Source organism: Antechinus flavipes, chromosome 3 (genome assembly GCF_016432865.1).
Source record: "Antechinus flavipes isolate AdamAnt ecotype Samford, QLD, Australia chromosome 3, AdamAnt_v2, whole genome shotgun sequence".
NCBI classification, from domain to species: Eukaryota; Metazoa; Chordata; class Mammalia; order Dasyuromorphia; family Dasyuridae; genus Antechinus; species Antechinus flavipes.
Genome location: NC_067400.1, coordinates 363,025,777 through 363,042,407, shown reverse-complemented (window position 1 = coordinate 363,042,407; position 16,631 = coordinate 363,025,777). Strand labels below are relative to the sequence as shown.

The following is a 16,631-nucleotide window of genomic DNA, read 5'->3' as shown; positions in this document are numbered from 1 at the left end:
ACTGGATACTTAAAGCAGACTAAGATACATGCTATTATTATCCCCTTTTACAGAAAAGAAAACTGAGGCACAAGTTCAATGTTTTGCCTAGCATCACATAGTTAGTAAATATCTTAGACTGGATTTGAATTCAGGTGTTTGTTCCTGGCTAGTCCTCTGATAGGATGTTTCTTCTAAAAGACTAGAATTAAAAAATCTTCCTAAACAATCTTACATGTGTCATGGGATGGTCAATAAAATAATATATATGAAAGTGTTTTGGTATGGTGAATTGCTATACTAATGAAATAAATTATTGTCTCTCATTACTCCTATTATATAACATTTCTACTATATTCTCAGCTAAGGGGAAAAATTAAGAAAAGAACAAGATTTGGCAACACATAATAACACAGGCTATGCTGTCTATAATTTCTCTTATGTGTGTATGTATATATTCCCTTTAAGAATAAATCTGTAACCTTATGCCAAGATAAATTCGAAAACAGGAACATGATTTAGGAGGTGATAATATAAGCAAATTAGGAGAGCAAGGAAAAGTTTACCTATCAGATCATTGGAGAAGGGAGAAATTTATGACCAAACAAGAAAGAAAGCATTAGGAAATGCAAAATGGGTAATTTTGATGAAATAAAATCAAAAGATTTTGCATAAAACCCCAGTGCAACCAAGATTAAATGGAAAGCAAAAAACTGGCAAACAATTTCAGGGTTTCTGATAAAGACCTCATTTCCTAAAATATAGAGAGAATTGAGTCAAATTTATAACAATACATGTCATTCCCCAATTGATGAATTATTTGATAAGCATTTATTAAGTGGTTAATGTCAGGCAAAGACAGCTAGGTGGCTCAACCGATAGAACTCTGGATTTGAAGTCAGAAAAACCCGAGTTCAAATCTAGCTTCATATGTTTAATAGCAGATACTTAATAGCTATGTGGCCCTAAGCAAATCACTTATTTTGTTCACCTTAATCCACTGGAGAAGGAAATGGCACACCAATATCTTTGCCAAGAAAATGCCATGGACAACATTGATGAGCTATGGTTGCACTGAATCACAAAGAGTCAAATATGACTGATCAGTTTCAAAAGAACAATGTGCTAGGCATGAACAAAGCTCTGAAGACACAAACAAAGGCAATGGACAGTTTCTGCCTTCTAGGAACTCACAATCTAATGGGGGAGACAAACTGTGCAAACAGAAAAAACAAAAATAATAAATTGAGATAGAAGAAGTAAGAGAGACTGGAAAAAGTTTCCTCTAAAAGGAGGATTTTCAATGGGACCTGAAGGAAGCCAAACAATCCAAGAAAAAAAGATAAGGGACCATTGCAGGCACAGGGGGCAGACAATGAAATTTCCCAGAGAAATGGAGGTTTTGTTTGAGGTGAAGGTAGAGAGTCAATGTCATTGGATCAAATAGTAGGTGGCGGAGGGTGAAGAAACATATGGTATAAGAAGACTGGAAAGTTGGGAAAGTGATGATCTCTGGAGCTCTCTGAATGTCCAATATATGATTTTTATATTCATGGATTTCAGTGGGAAACTGAATTTCAAGTCTTTTTTGAATTGTAAAACAATTATAGACAGAAGACCAGGTTAGTGAGAGGTTTTGGTAAATTTATTATATATTTATTATATATTATGTGTAATATTGTAATATTTATGTATTCTGTATTTCTTAACCATGTAACATATAAAATTGTGTTGCTCTGTTTTATCAAGTTACTATTTTTGTATATTTCATTAGCAAAATTTTTGAGGCTTCTGCCCCATCCTATTTTCCCCATAAAATTATCCTACAGTTTTATTCATGACTGCCATTATTTTTATTTTCATGTACTTTATATGTTGTATTTATTTACATTTTATTATTATAAATTATTATGTGATTTTACACAAAGAAGTACTTTTTTAGGATTTGAGTTATAAAAGAACTGCCTATATTCAATTAACATAGATTTTTGCACAAATTTGATCTCTGGTGCAATAAATGTTTCAAGGTTCCTTAGTATAAGTCTTCAGACATTAGAATAACTGGGTTGGCTTCCCCAGGGAGCAGTACCAAGGATCACTGTTCTCTAACCTCAATGAGATTATACTCTCAAAAATAATAATTATGGAGATTTAAGTCTGTTTAGTTATTTTCAGTAGTGTCCTAATTCTTCATGACCCTTTTGAAATATTCTTAGCAAAGATGCTAGAATGGTTCAATATTTCCTTCTCCAGTTCATTTTACAGATCAGGAAACTGAGGCAAATGGGGTCACAGGACTCAGGGTCACAGATCTAGAGTCTGAGATTGGCTTTGAAGTAAGGGAGATAAATTTTAATGACTACAGATCTGATACTCCACCTAGCTGCCTTGACTTAAGCCTATGAGGGGACTAAGTCTCTAATTAACAATAAACACAAGTATTTTTAGTATACACAGAAAGAAATCCTATTCAATTCTGAAGCAGAATATATGAGATTATAGGATCATAGATATAAACATGGAAAGGGTGACAGGCACTTCACATAACTTCCTCACTTCACAGCTGGAATAAAATGAGATATTGAGGCTAAGGGATTTGATTAAGTTCAAACAAGTATGAAATTCATTCATTCTGGATTCTACATTCTAGATTCTGAGTCTAGATCCAGTTTTCTTTCTATCATACAGATCCCTGGATTCTTAATTTAAAAGGAAGATGCATGCTTGAAAGACTGTTCAAAATTTTAATGTACAGAAGAAAGGAAAATTCTGAGTTCATCATGAGAAATTCAATAGTTGACCTTTCCAAGTGCCCTATAGATATTTTCTTCTATTCAATTTTATCTCTATCCTCCTCATATTTTCTTTGAAAATATAGAAGTGTCTTTTTTTTCTTATGACATCATATTTATACAATATTTATTTCTGCTCATGAACAAAGAGCTCACTTCCCAGGCTATGGGAGTTTCTTTTGTCCTTATGACATCATCTTTATACAACACTTATTTTAAATAAATTCAATGTATGAAAAACATTGAATAAAATATATATTTAATTAAATTTAATGTTATATGTTATATGGTGGTTGTTGTCCTTCATTCTTGAAGAGAACCAAAATGACATCACTATGTCAGAGTAGAGTTACAATGTATCTGACTATGGCTGATCAGATCAATATAAGCTCAGAATGCTCTGCCACAGGTCAAATACAAATAGTCCCTATGAACATTTGGAATGGACTCTCTAACTTTACACAATGCTGATGAGGACACACACTATGCTGGGCAGTCATGTGCCAGTGTTTGCCATATAACAAATCAATTCTAAAGTTCTTAAGAGAGACCTTGAGAGCATCCTTGTATTGCTTTTTCTGAGTACCTTGTGAGCACTTGTCCTGTGTGAGTTTTCCACAAAATAATCTTTTTTGGCAAGCATATATTTGGAATTCAAAACAATGTGGCTAACCCAACAGAGTTATCCTCTCAGCATTAGAATTGTAATGCTCTGCAGTTGAGTTCAGGAAAGGACCATAATGTCTAGTATCTTATCCTGCTAGGTGATCTTCAAAATCTTCCTGGGACAATTCAAATATTAGACTATCTTCTCAATTGAAGAGCTACAGAGATGTTGTGCTGACCTCATTGCTGTATGCCTGTGAGATCTGGACAATATACCAGAGCCATGCCTTGGAAATTGAACTTTTCCATTTGAATGTACTATATAAAGTATTATTTTTAAGTACTTATTTTAGCAGAATAATTCTAAGGAATTTCTCAAAAAAAGACCCATAAAACAAGTAATGAATTGGGAGTGACTGGATAAAAAATACCAAATGCTCTCAGAAATTTTAAATAAATAAATAGAAGGAAATTAGTCAACCTGCCCTCAAAGATTTTCCCCCCTCTAGACAGTCAAATGAGTGTCAACAATCCTGTCAGTTCCTATAGCCATGAAAATTCTTTAATAATATGTGGAAAGTGTAACAGAGAAGTACTTCTCTGACAAACCTCTATCATCAATCATCTTGAATTAGCACATAAGCTGAATGGCTAAAAGCACAAGAACACACTTTCAATTTCTCACTAACAAAAAACTGCTAGAGGTACCAGGAGACCAATATTTTCAAAAAAAAAAAAAAAAAAAAAAAAAAAACTATTGCTGTGCTTGCCTTACTGCAAAATGTGCAAAGTCATTTAAGAGTTTTAAAAAACGCTCTAAAATTATATCCTTTCCCTAGGCAACCCCCTATCTCACATGTCACAGAGCACATATGCATACACACACATATATATACACGCTTTTCACAGAAACTTAGAAATGTCAAAGTATAAATATCATTCATGATTCAAGAACAGGGAATAAAGTTTCAGAATTGTTGAAAATGGAAGAGTTTATACCCCTACAAAAATGAGTCATTTGTCGTTAAGGCCTCAACAAACCAAAGTATAACAAATTCAAGTTGAGGGGTAAAAGGGAAAAAAAATAAATTATTCTAATTTTCAATTCTGATTTTCTATTTATCTAGTAGGATTTTATATTTATTTATATTATTATATATCTAGTAGGATTTCTAAGAAGTAAATTTAACAGTTTAAATGACAAATTATAGGTTTGTATAATTTATGATCATAAAGAATAGATGCTTAATAAATTATACATTTGTTCCTGTTGGCCATAGTGCTGTCAGTAATATCAATGATCTACACTGTTAGTTTGTAGATATTTAAATAAAAATGAATAAAAAATAAAAATAAATAAAATGAATAAATAAAAATAAATTTAAAAATGAAATAAAAATTAATAAAAATCAATTTAAATAAAAATCATTAAATGTGAAACTAAACATTGGTTACTTGATAAATATTCACTGTATAAAACATAAATTCACTGTGTGTGTATATATATATATACATATATACCATATTTGTATAATTCACCTGTAAGCCAAATAACCATGGCATGTGCCATTTTTTATTGTTATTATATATACTAATATTTATCAAAAAACCTGGCTTGTCATTTCATTTAATTCCATTGGGTATTACATTTCTTAAGCCAAGATGCTTCTTCAAAAATACACACATAAAACTCTTTGTGGCAGGGCTCATCAATAGAGATACTGAATATCTTTCCACAAGTCTGATTTCCCTTTCTTTTTAATTTAGATAAAATAAAAATGTCATTATTCTCATTTCCATTTTCATTAGCATTTGATTTAAGTATTTCTTCAATCACATTTCATTTCAGACAATTGTACAAGCACTGGAAATTCATTAATCAAGGAAACACACCATTCTTAAGAGTTTTGCAAGAAACTTCAAACATTTTTTTCTGACAACTTTTTTTTTTAAAAACCCTTTCTTAGAAATGCTTAGTGATACCACTTTGATTGATTTTAGTACAAGAATATGATATTGTGGAAATGAAAAGATGCCACTTAGAATTTTTTTTCAACTTGGCAGGATTTTCATTTCCAGAATCTTTTTCATTGCACTGTTTATTAATAATGCATAAAACTGTATTTTAAAATGACTTTGCAAATAAAAATGGAAACTTGTTCAACACAGATAAGTTAAAATTCAACCAAATGTTTTCTTTTCCTTGATAAAATCAGTACCATGGAGAGCACTATAGATTGAAATATTCATACATAATCAGGTCTTGTACTTTTGTTGTGAAAAACATGATCCCCAGATACACTCTGCTAACAGGATTTCTAGTAATTTCAAGTGCCACTTGACTTAAATACTAATACTCTGAAAAAACCTTCTACTTCTCAGTCTCAGATAAATTACCTCTTATAGAAAAACAATAGATACATTGGTTGAAGCCATTTGATTCCACATTTATCATTGCTTCCAAATTTTTTGTCACTTCTTACCTCTATCATTCTTGCAGACAGCTTTCAGAATATGATGTCCTGAGCCACATTTTCCATGATCAGGAATACAGACCCCTTCTGAAACCATCCACTGATAGCACATTGGATCATCACAGGGAACAGATTCCATCAAATGTGGACAATTCCCATCAGGTCCTGTGGATTCCATGAGGATATGGCGCTGTCTCAATTTAAATCCTATGAAAACCAGAATTTTAAATAGGATAAGTATAATTCTTCACATGTTTTCATGCAAATAGTAGAAATATCAAATGTTTAATTGGCAAAAGAATTAGTTTGGCATCCATAACATGGTAATAGATATGACGTTAGGAAGTATGGAAGTGGCCTACAAAGAAGCAGTAGAACAAATAGTATTTATCTTCAAAATGCATACAATTTAGCTAGGAAGATAAGATTCACTCATAAAAAGAACTTAGTTACAGGTTTAACCAAAGTTTAAAAAAGTCAAAATAATGTAGCAAAAAAAAATCATTTAGATAAGTGCTTAACAATTATATAACTTAAAAAATGTATAGAGAAGAAACATCTCTGCCTAACTTTAAAATCAACAGTCAATCCACTATTCTATGTAGGTCCCTCAAAATCTATTACTACTCTACCACTACTACTACAATGACTACTACTACTACTACAACTAGGATTACTACTACTATGACCACTACTACAATAACTATAACCATCATTATCAGTACAAAACAACAACAATAAGGCAGCTAAATGTCCCAGTCGATAGAACAATAGGTTGAATTCAGGAAAATATGAGTTCAAATCTGGCCTCAGACACTCACTAGCTATGTGATCCTCAACTTTTATTTCCCTTAATTCACTGGAGAAGGAAATGGCAAGCAATTCTAGTATTTTTGCTAGGAAACCCCAATGCATAGTATCACATGCTATGATACATGGGGGTCACAAAAATTTAGACATGACTGAACAACTAAAGAACAACAAACACTAATAATATCCATATTTTTTTTTGCTTCTAAGTCCTATAATCTCAAAACACCTTCCCTAAAATAAAAATAAAAAAGTTAGGTATCTAAAATCATGGCTATTCATTATGTTGCTATGTAACTTACCTATTTAATTAACTTGCATCCTTGCCTAAAATAATAATTTTGGGTTAAGTTAATAAACAACATAGACAGTCACTAACTAGGCAAGTCCATCATAACATGGATCTCAGGATGCCCAATTACCTAGATCTTAATTTCCATAAGGAGTTTTGGCCTATGCACTTTTATCTCTAAATCACATTGTCTTACTAGAAACCTATTGATTCAGTCTCTTCATCCAATAAATTATCTGAATCCTACCTTTGTGGTATCCTTGTAGTGACTACTAACTAGCTTTAAAATGTACCATAAACAGCATAAAATAAAACCTTTGGATCTTTTCCTTAGTATCTACTTAAATCACACATTGTCACTCATGTTTTCAATTGGTTTTCAAAAGTCATCAGCCTTTCCAAATTTGCATCAATCCATGCTACTACTGCTTCCCATATTAATAAGGTGATACAATTTAGTGAATAATATTTGCTGTGTACAAAGAACTAGAATAAAGATGTTGTCCAAGAGCTAGAACCACAAAAGACAGGACAAATAACCCCCTCACTTATAAAGTACACAATCTAACATGCCTAAATCACTTCTATGTAGGGGTGTGTGTGTGTGTGTGTGTGTGTGTGTGTATACACATTCACAGTGTACATATGTAAACCTAGGAAATGAACTTTAAAACAGAAAATATGAGACAGGTAGATTAGAAAACACTTTATAGAAGAAGTCTGTTTGGAGAGAAGAAAAGGAAATGGCATTGTGGGGAGATTAGGAAGGACATGATACATAGAGAGAACTAGGCTAATTTGGAGTTGTGCTTGAAGATTTGTTTGGCTAAAACAGAAAAGGTATTTGCTGAATGTTATGTATTAGTGGTACAGAGAACATGATGAGCATATGGATTACACACATACACAACACACACATTATATAGGTGTTGAAATATAAGTATTCACCTGAAGTTTATTGTATTCGTGTTAATTTCTTTAGATATAGATATAGATATATAGCTATGTAATAGTAAACTTACTCAGATTTTCCTAAAGAATTCTAGATGAAGAATGAGCAAAAGCAAAATAAAACTAGCAACAATAAAATGGAAAAGATAAATGTGCTGAGATTTTTAAAATTTTATTATCTGAAATTAAAATAACTAGAAAGTTCAAATAAGTGAACTGGGATGTGGGCATATTCTAGACTTCACTTTTATAGCAAAGAGATAAATATGAAGGAGACAGAGTGAGAGTAGAAATTGAGAAAGGTATATATTAGGGTATGTCAAAGATGTATACAGCTTCTTAATTCTGGTATTATATATTTCTCACAACAATGAATAACACATATTCCAAGGGATTTGAAATTGAAATTTGAAAAGTTTAAATTATCTTTAGGACAACAATATGTTAGATATATTAACCTGAAATCACCGGTCCTTGAGCCACCCTATAAAAACTCAGTATACTATGATGAGTACTAGCCAGGAAAATAGCTCAAAGAAAATGTTACATAGGCATCAGCTAACAGAAGAACTCCATCTTGAGGTTTGAGAAGACTTGCAAGTCTCTTGATTTCACAGCCAATCTCATATCTAATATAAGGCGATCTCATTTAATTACTTCCCTGGACAGCTGCTGAGTATGTTGTTTATTCATAATCACTGTTTCAAACAATGGTAATCATAAGGATATTTCTAGGAAAGAAACAAATCATAATAGGCTATTTAGGGTTGGTTTCTGGCATATGGCAGGTTATAGTGTTGTTTCTATAAATTGAACAATTTTTAGAGGAAAGTCAGCTTGGTTCCCTTTCATCTGCAATCCTGAATTATTGAGAGCCCTTTCAAAAATCAGAAAGCAAATGCTGCAATTCTATTTAAATTCTGTTGCAAGGCAGTCTAGCTTCACTTGACTAGTCCAGACCTGTCAGGTAATCATTTTCTTGTTTGCTTGTGATAAACCTGATAGAATAGCACTATGCCCAAGTCCTGATTTTATCATATACTTTGAACTTCTGACAGCCTCACAATCCCCAATGAGTGCTAGATTGAAATACTTTAAAATAATAGCAGAACAAAGAAGGGAGGGGAAGGTAGTCTACATCATCTCCTATGATAGCAACCAAGAAATTCAACCTCTCCTCTGCTTCTCTTTCTATAATATTCACAAATGATGAAGAATCTATCATGTGACTTAGATACCATTGAAGAATAACCGGTAGCAATTACTATGTGGATTGCCTTTGTACTTCCTTCTGTGTTTATTTTAGACTGTAAATCCAAGGGAAAAGAAGACAGGGTTCATGGTTTGCCCCAAATTGGCATAAAAGAAGTCTATCTTGGTTGGATAATTGCAAAGAACAAACCATCATTCTTGCTCAGTCTTATGAACTGCTTCCTTGCTTTTCTGCGATTTTCTCTAGACTTGAGAACATACCTCCAACTTCTTTGTTCCATTTCTTGTCTCAGTCTTTGGATCTGGTTTGCCATGAACACTGACTTTAGTTATCCAGGATGTCCCATTTATTCTTTCTGAGCACAGTTTATGCAAAACTTCCTCTTCCTCCTCCCCAATTTTTTCCTTTAGATTCTATTATTTGACCCCTTCACCAGTAAGGACCTTTTCCATTCCTACTCTAAGGATTCAAGTAATGTAGTGAATATTCACTATAGTATGTTTTTTTTTTTTGTTTTTTTTTTTAGTGGTGTGGGTTGATGTGTGTGTGTGTGTGTGTGTGTGTGTGTGTGTGTATGTGTGTGTGTGTTTGTATGAAAATATCTAAGAATATATGACTGTCATGGAGCTATTTTTGTGGATTCATTTTGTTTCTTCCATGGTAAAGAATTCTAATGTGAAGATAGAGGTTTTGGTATAAATCCCACAGCTTTTCTGTATTTAATGTATTAGTCTGTGTATTCCCAGACTCTGTGGAATTCTAAAATATATTTAGTCTGAGACAGCTCAGTGACTCTAGGCTAGTAGAAACCCATGACAATATTATGAGAAACACATGAGGCAGAGTAACACTTAGTCCTTCCTGCTTAAAAGTTAATGGAACTAACAAGATTACTTACTCATATTTTTACATACCTGGTCTTTTTGCATCTATAGAATTATTCTCCCAAAGAGTTAACTTTATCTTTTATTTTCTAAGAGAAATCAACAAGAGCTTAGGTATATGACTAGCTGATTTTTAATAAAACAAAGCCAGAAATTCTTCTTGACAGTATTTATAAAACAATCAGCTCAGTCTTTTATACAATAATTACACTGATTTCTAGTTCTTCACTGTCTTGGAATGAGGAAGACTAATTCAAAATCTAGTCTCAAATAATTACAAGTTATGTGAGCCTCGGTAAGTCAGTTTCCCTCAGCTACAATTCACTTATCTGTAATATAGAAAAAATAATAGCACTCAACTCCAAGGTTATTGTGAGGATGAAAGGAGATAATATTTGTAAAGAGTTTTGCAAACTTTAAAGGGATATATAAACAGATATATTTACATATCTATGCACATATGTATGTATATATACATTTGTTTATACAAGTTATATGTTATATGAACATACGTGTTTATATACACATATATGCATGTGTGTGCATAATACAAATACAAATATCCCTAAACCTCCCCCAAAAAACAGTCTAATATATTTATAAAAGAAAAGTGTGATTTCAGCTATCTATATTTACACTTTCCCTCAATATACTTTGTGTTTCAAAAGTGTGAGGATTATATATATTATCTCAATTTCACATCCCCACCAAATTCTAGCATAGAGGTAGGATTACAATATATAATTAAATGGTCAATTTTGTTGTTGTTGTTCCTATTTGCCTTTTGTTCTCAAAGTGGACCATGACATCAGGGAATTGATGACAAGGCATGCAAGTGAATTGGATTTAAGTGAGAGAGGGCTGTGCAAAGTCACCATCCTCACTCTATCAGAGCCATCTGGATCAAATGGCAAATTATAAACAAGCATGACTAGAGATAACCCTAGATGCAATAGGAGATGTTGGTCTTTTTTTTTTTTTTTTTTTTTTTGAGATCTTGATCTTTTAAAGCTAAGGTCTTTCCCAAGTTTCATTTTGATTGAAGTACCTGACCATTCAATGTTTATTGTAGCATTGAATGACAAGAGGCCACTTCCTCTAACAATATAGAAGGAAACCATGAAATACATTCCCATTTCATTCTTGCTTTAGCTACCAGAGAAATTTCTAATTACAGTTTCAAATTTTATTCTTTTTTTCTTTAACTTCCAAAACTGAACCTGTTTCATATATAATTATTGAATCTAGGTTGTTTGGGTAATATTTCAGAAATTCATCCTAAGTACAGTAAGATTACAGATATTTCAAATGCAAGATCACTGAGAATAACTCAGAAGATACTGGAAGGTTCCTCGGAAATCATTTGGTTCAATCTTTTTATTTTAAAAGATGAGAAAAATAAAGGCCAAGTGACTTGCCCAGGATCATGTAGATATTAATAGTCAGATGCTGGAGATGAAACTAGATCCACTAACTAGAACCCATGTCATTTCCACAGCTTTCAAATATACAGAAAACAAAGAATATGCATAAAAGCTAGAAACTCTTTTTCCTTTTTTTTCTGCAAGAACTATTTTGTTTGTTAATCTACTTTTTTTTTTTTTAACATAACTAGCAGCATTGACATAGAATGGCTTTCTACCAGTCTCTACTTCCTACATATTTAAACCCAACTGAAACTTGTGAAATCTTTGAACACTGGAGGGCAGCATTTGTGAATAATTTAAACTCAGGAACAAAGTCCCTGGGGAATTAATTCAAATTCAGGCATCCAGTGAGCCAAATTACATAATTGTTAATTGTTCTTCTTTTGAGTTTGTTTTCTTAAAAGGCTGGGGAGGGGGGGGGAGAAGATGGATGGAAATATGAACAGAAGAATTTTTTTTTTTTTTTTTTTGGTAAACAGCTCTTTGTGTAGTGGCAAAGCTCTGTAAATTGAGTGGATTTCCATCAGTTGGGAAAGACTGAATAAGTTATGTATGGCATAATTATTGTTGTATAAGAAATGATTATCAGACTGACTTCAAAAATTCTGGAAAAACTTACATGAACTAAAGCTGAGTGAAGTGAGCAGAACCAAGAGACTTTGTATACAGCAATGAGATTATGTGATCATCTTCTTGGCAATGCAATGATTGATGTAAGATAATTCCAATAGATTTAGGACTGAAAATGCCATTATGTGAAGACAAAAACCACCGGCTTAAATAAATCAAGATTTCTCAAGGTAAAAGCAGAAAGAAATTTTATCACCATCTCATGAGAAAGGGTGTCTCCTTCCCAACAAGCAGTTAGATGAGAAGTGAGGTACAATGATTATATACCAGTCTGGAGTAACATTCCCTATAGGCTGGACTTTTGCCCGGATTACTAGGACGAATGACCTCACATTCTGTCATACACTGGAAAATTTTCTAACCCAAGCACATCTTTAGAATTACTCAATTACTTTTTATAGGAGTTTTAATGCCAAGGTGGACTTGTTCTCACAAAGAAAAGGACTATATGGTCCCATTCTTTGTAAACCATGTGATCTCTGGAAAAAGAAATTTGGCCCTGGGGCACAGCTAACCACTCAATTTTTTAAAAGAATGTCTCCATCTTGTGAGACAGCTTTCATAGTTCACTTCATTTACTATCCACATTCAGAAAGAGAATTACGGAGACTGAACCAAAGCATAGCATTTTCACCTTTTTGTTTGTTTGCTTGCTTTGTCTTTCTTGTGTTCTTTCTCTTTTTGATTTGGTTTTTCATGTACAAAATGACAAATGTGGAAATACGTTTAAAATGATTGTACATATTTAATCTAAATCTTATAAAAATGAATTTTGAAAATTATCTTTACATGTATTTAGAAAAATAACAAGCTATTGAGAAAAAAATAATTAATTCTACTTTTCCATGGAAGCCTTGAAAGCTTCTTAGAAGAGAAATTAAAATTTTTAAAAGGGAGGGGAAGCCTTGTGATCATGGCATTCAAGTGTCAGATTATCAGATGAAGGAACTAGGGATATTCAGTTTAGAAAAGATTAGGAAAAAGAAGATGGGGGAGGGACAGGAACAAGTATCCTTAAGGATGTGAAGATCACAGATTTGCATATGGAAGACACAGGCATAATCCAGTTTTACTGCTTCTTAATTCCACTCCCCAAAGCCCTCATTTTACAGATATGGAAATCAAAGCCCATAGGAATATAGAAATTTGCTGACAGTCAAACAAGAAGAAAATGGCAGAATGGACACTCAAACACAAGTCCTCTGATTGAAACTCCAGCAAATACCCCACTGCTATAAAGTCCCTTCAGAAATGATGGAAACTATTTTGTACTGAATGTTCTGACAAAGATGAAAATATTCTGAATTAAAGATATGTTGACCCAAATATTTGGAAAGCTAGAGAACTATTTTAGATATTTCCTTTGAGAATGAGTGGGCTATTGCTTTAGACATAGGCTTTAACATGATGGGGCACAGGAATAAAAATAGAAAATAAAGAGTAGAAATAATATGAATTAAAGACTAGTGGAGGGATAGTTGTAGAAATTGGATTATAGGAAAGATTAAAGATAAGGTCTTTGTAAGACTGGGCCTCCTGTTGGTAGAGAAACCCTAGAACAGAATTCCTAGACACACTTTTTTATTTCTCCTTTTTTTCATAGAATAAAATAGAATAGATATATAGGTTGATTGTATATATTATATATATTAGTTTGTGTTTTCTTCCTATTTGGGTCTGAGCTCCTCAAAAGTAGGGACAGTAATTTTCCTTTCTTTGTATCTCCAGTGTTTAGCACAGTATATGACATATAATTGAGCACTAATAAATGTGAATTCCTACAGTGACTTATTGTCTCCATGCCTTTGTACACATATTTATAATTATGTTATATTCCCTTCCCCCCATGAGTTAGTTTCTCTGGCTACCTTCGAAACTCAGTTCAAATCCCTCCTTCTGAAAAAGATTTTTTTTTCAGCTTCCCTCAGTGACTAATGATTTCTTCTATCAGATTATTATGCTCACTTAATGATCTCTGTGTTGTCTCTCCCATTAGAATGTAAGCTTCTTGAATGAAGGGACTTTTTTTTTTTTTTTTTTTTACTTTTCTTCATAATCAAAGTCCTCTGCACCATGTCTGATACATAGCGAGTGCACAATAAATGTTCTTTGACTGAATAACGTTATATTTTAACTTGGTACTATTCTAACATCATTTACTTTCCCCCCCCAAAAAAATATTCCTATTTATATTAGGAATACTAATATCTTTCCAGTTGTACAGGTTATTTTTGACTTTTTCTTTTCTCTCTTCAGCCCTACATATCCTTTCAATTTTCAAGTCTTCTTAGTTAAATTTCCACAATATCTCTTTATTTCTTTTATTTTTCCCTACTTACACATATTGCCTTAGTTCAGGCCCTCATCTGCTCTCAGTGAAATGGCTGAAATAGATTCCTAATTTCTTTCTCTTCTTCCAGTCTCTGCTGTCTCTAATATACCCTATATATCCACCAAACTTATATTCCTAAAAAAACTTATCTAACCAAGTCATTTCTCATTCAAAAATCATCAATGTCTCCCTATTGCCTATAGGGGAAAAATAGATTCCTCTGTTTGGCATTTAAAGCCCTCTACAGACTGGCTTCCAAGTATCTGCCAAATCTTTTTTTTCCCTTTCATTAAAAAGTGAGGTCATATTTCAACTGTGCTCTATTTGGAATGCTGTGTTTACTTCTGGACACTATATTTCAGCAAATGACTTGAAGAGAATTCAATGGAAAGTGATCAGGAAAGACTTTGAAAATACCCATAGCATGATCAATTGAATTAACAAAGGGTGTTTGGGGTGTGTGTGTGTCTGTGTGTGTGTGTGTGTGTGTGTGTGTGTGTGTGTGTTCTGAAGAAGAGAAAATTAATTTTGGGAGAACATGATAAGAATTTTTTTTTTATTGACAGAACATATGCATGAGTAATTTTTCAATATTGACCCTTGCAAACACTTCTTCTGTTCCAACTTTTCCCTACTTTCCCTCCACCCCCTCCCCTAGATGGCAGGCAGTCTCAGATATCTTAACATGTTAAACATGTTAAAATATCTCTTAAATATATACAGTTCTCTTGTGGCACAAGAAAAATCAGATTTAGAAAGTAAAAATAACTTGGGTAGAAAAATAAAAATGCAAGCAAACAACAACTGAAAGAGTGTAAATGCTATGTTGTGCTCCACACTCATTTCCCAGTGTTCTTTCTCTGGATGTAGCTGGTTCTGTTGATCACTGATCAATTGGAATTGAATTGGATGCTCTCATTATCGAAGATATCCACTTTCATCAGAATTGATCCTCATATAGCATTGTTATTTAAGTGTATAATGATCTTCTGGTTCTGCTTATTTCACTTAGCATCAGTTCATGTAAGTCTCTCCAAGCTTCTCTGTATTCATCCTGCTGGTCATTTCTTACAGAACAATAATATTCCATAATATTCATATACTATAATATACTCAGCCATTCACCAAGTGATGGATTTCCATTCAATTTCCAGTTACTAGCCACTACAAAAAAAGGCTGCCACGAACATTTTTGCAAATACAGGTCCCTTTCCCTTCCTTAATATCTCTTTGGGATATTAGTCCAGTAGTAACACTGCTGGATTAAAGGGTATGCACAGTTGTTTTTTTTTTGTTTTTGTTTTTTTTGTTGTTTTTTTTTTTTTTTTTTTTTTTTTTACTTTTTGAGCACAGTTCCAAATTGTTCTCCATTCACAACTCCACCAACAATGCAGCAGTGTCCCAGTTTCCCCACATCCCCTCCAACATTCTTCATTATCTTTTCCTGTCATCATAGCCAATATGACAGGTGTGTAGTGGTATCTCAGAGTTGTCTTAATTTGCATTTCTCTGATCAATAATGATTTGGAACATTTTTTCATATGAGTAAAAATAATTTCAATTTCATCATCTGAAAATTACTGTTCATATCCTTTGACCATTTATCAATTGGAGAATGGCTTGATTTCTTATCATTTATAGTCAATTCTCAATATATTTTAGAAATGAGGCCTTTATCAGAACTTTTAACTGTGAAGATGTTTTCCTCATTTATTGATTCCCTTCTAATCTTGTTTGCATTACTTTTGTTTGTAGAAAGGCTTTTTAATTGGATATAATCAAAATTTTCTATTTTGTGATCAATAATGATCTCTAGTTCTTCTTTGGTCACAAATTCCTTCCTCCTCCACAAGTCTGAGAGGTAAACTATCCTATGTTATTTTAATTTACTTATAATCTCATTCTTTATGCCTAAATCATGAACTCATTTTGATCTTATCTTAGGGTACAGTGTTTAGTGTGAGTCCATGCCTAGTTTCTGCCATACTAATTTCCAATTTTCCCAGCAGTTTTTGTCAAAAAGTGAATACTTATTCCAAAAGTTGGGGTCTTTGGGTTTGTCAAACAATAAATTGTTCACTAGATTATTAAAGTTATTGACTATTTTATCCTGTGAACCTAACCTATACCACTGATCAACTAGTCTATTTCTTAGCCAATACCAAATGTTTTTGGTGACCGCTGCTTTATAATATAGTTTTAGATCAGGTACAGCTAGGCCACCTTCATTTGATTTTTTTT

The 16,631-nt window shown here is 32.7% G+C and overlaps 1 protein-coding gene across 1 annotated transcript in view; it reads right to left on the bottom strand.

Moving 5' to 3' along the window:
• Window positions 1–16,631, bottom strand: part of LOC127557246 (thrombospondin type-1 domain-containing protein 7B-like) — a 570,574-nt gene that overhangs the window by 358,763 nt on the left and 195,180 nt on the right. Inside the window, exon 6 of the mRNA XM_051990636.1 lies at window positions 5,861–6,058. Coding sequence (XP_051846596.1) covers window positions 5,861–6,058 — 198 coding nt within the window. The remainder of the gene's footprint in view (window positions 1–5,860; window positions 6,059–16,631) is intronic.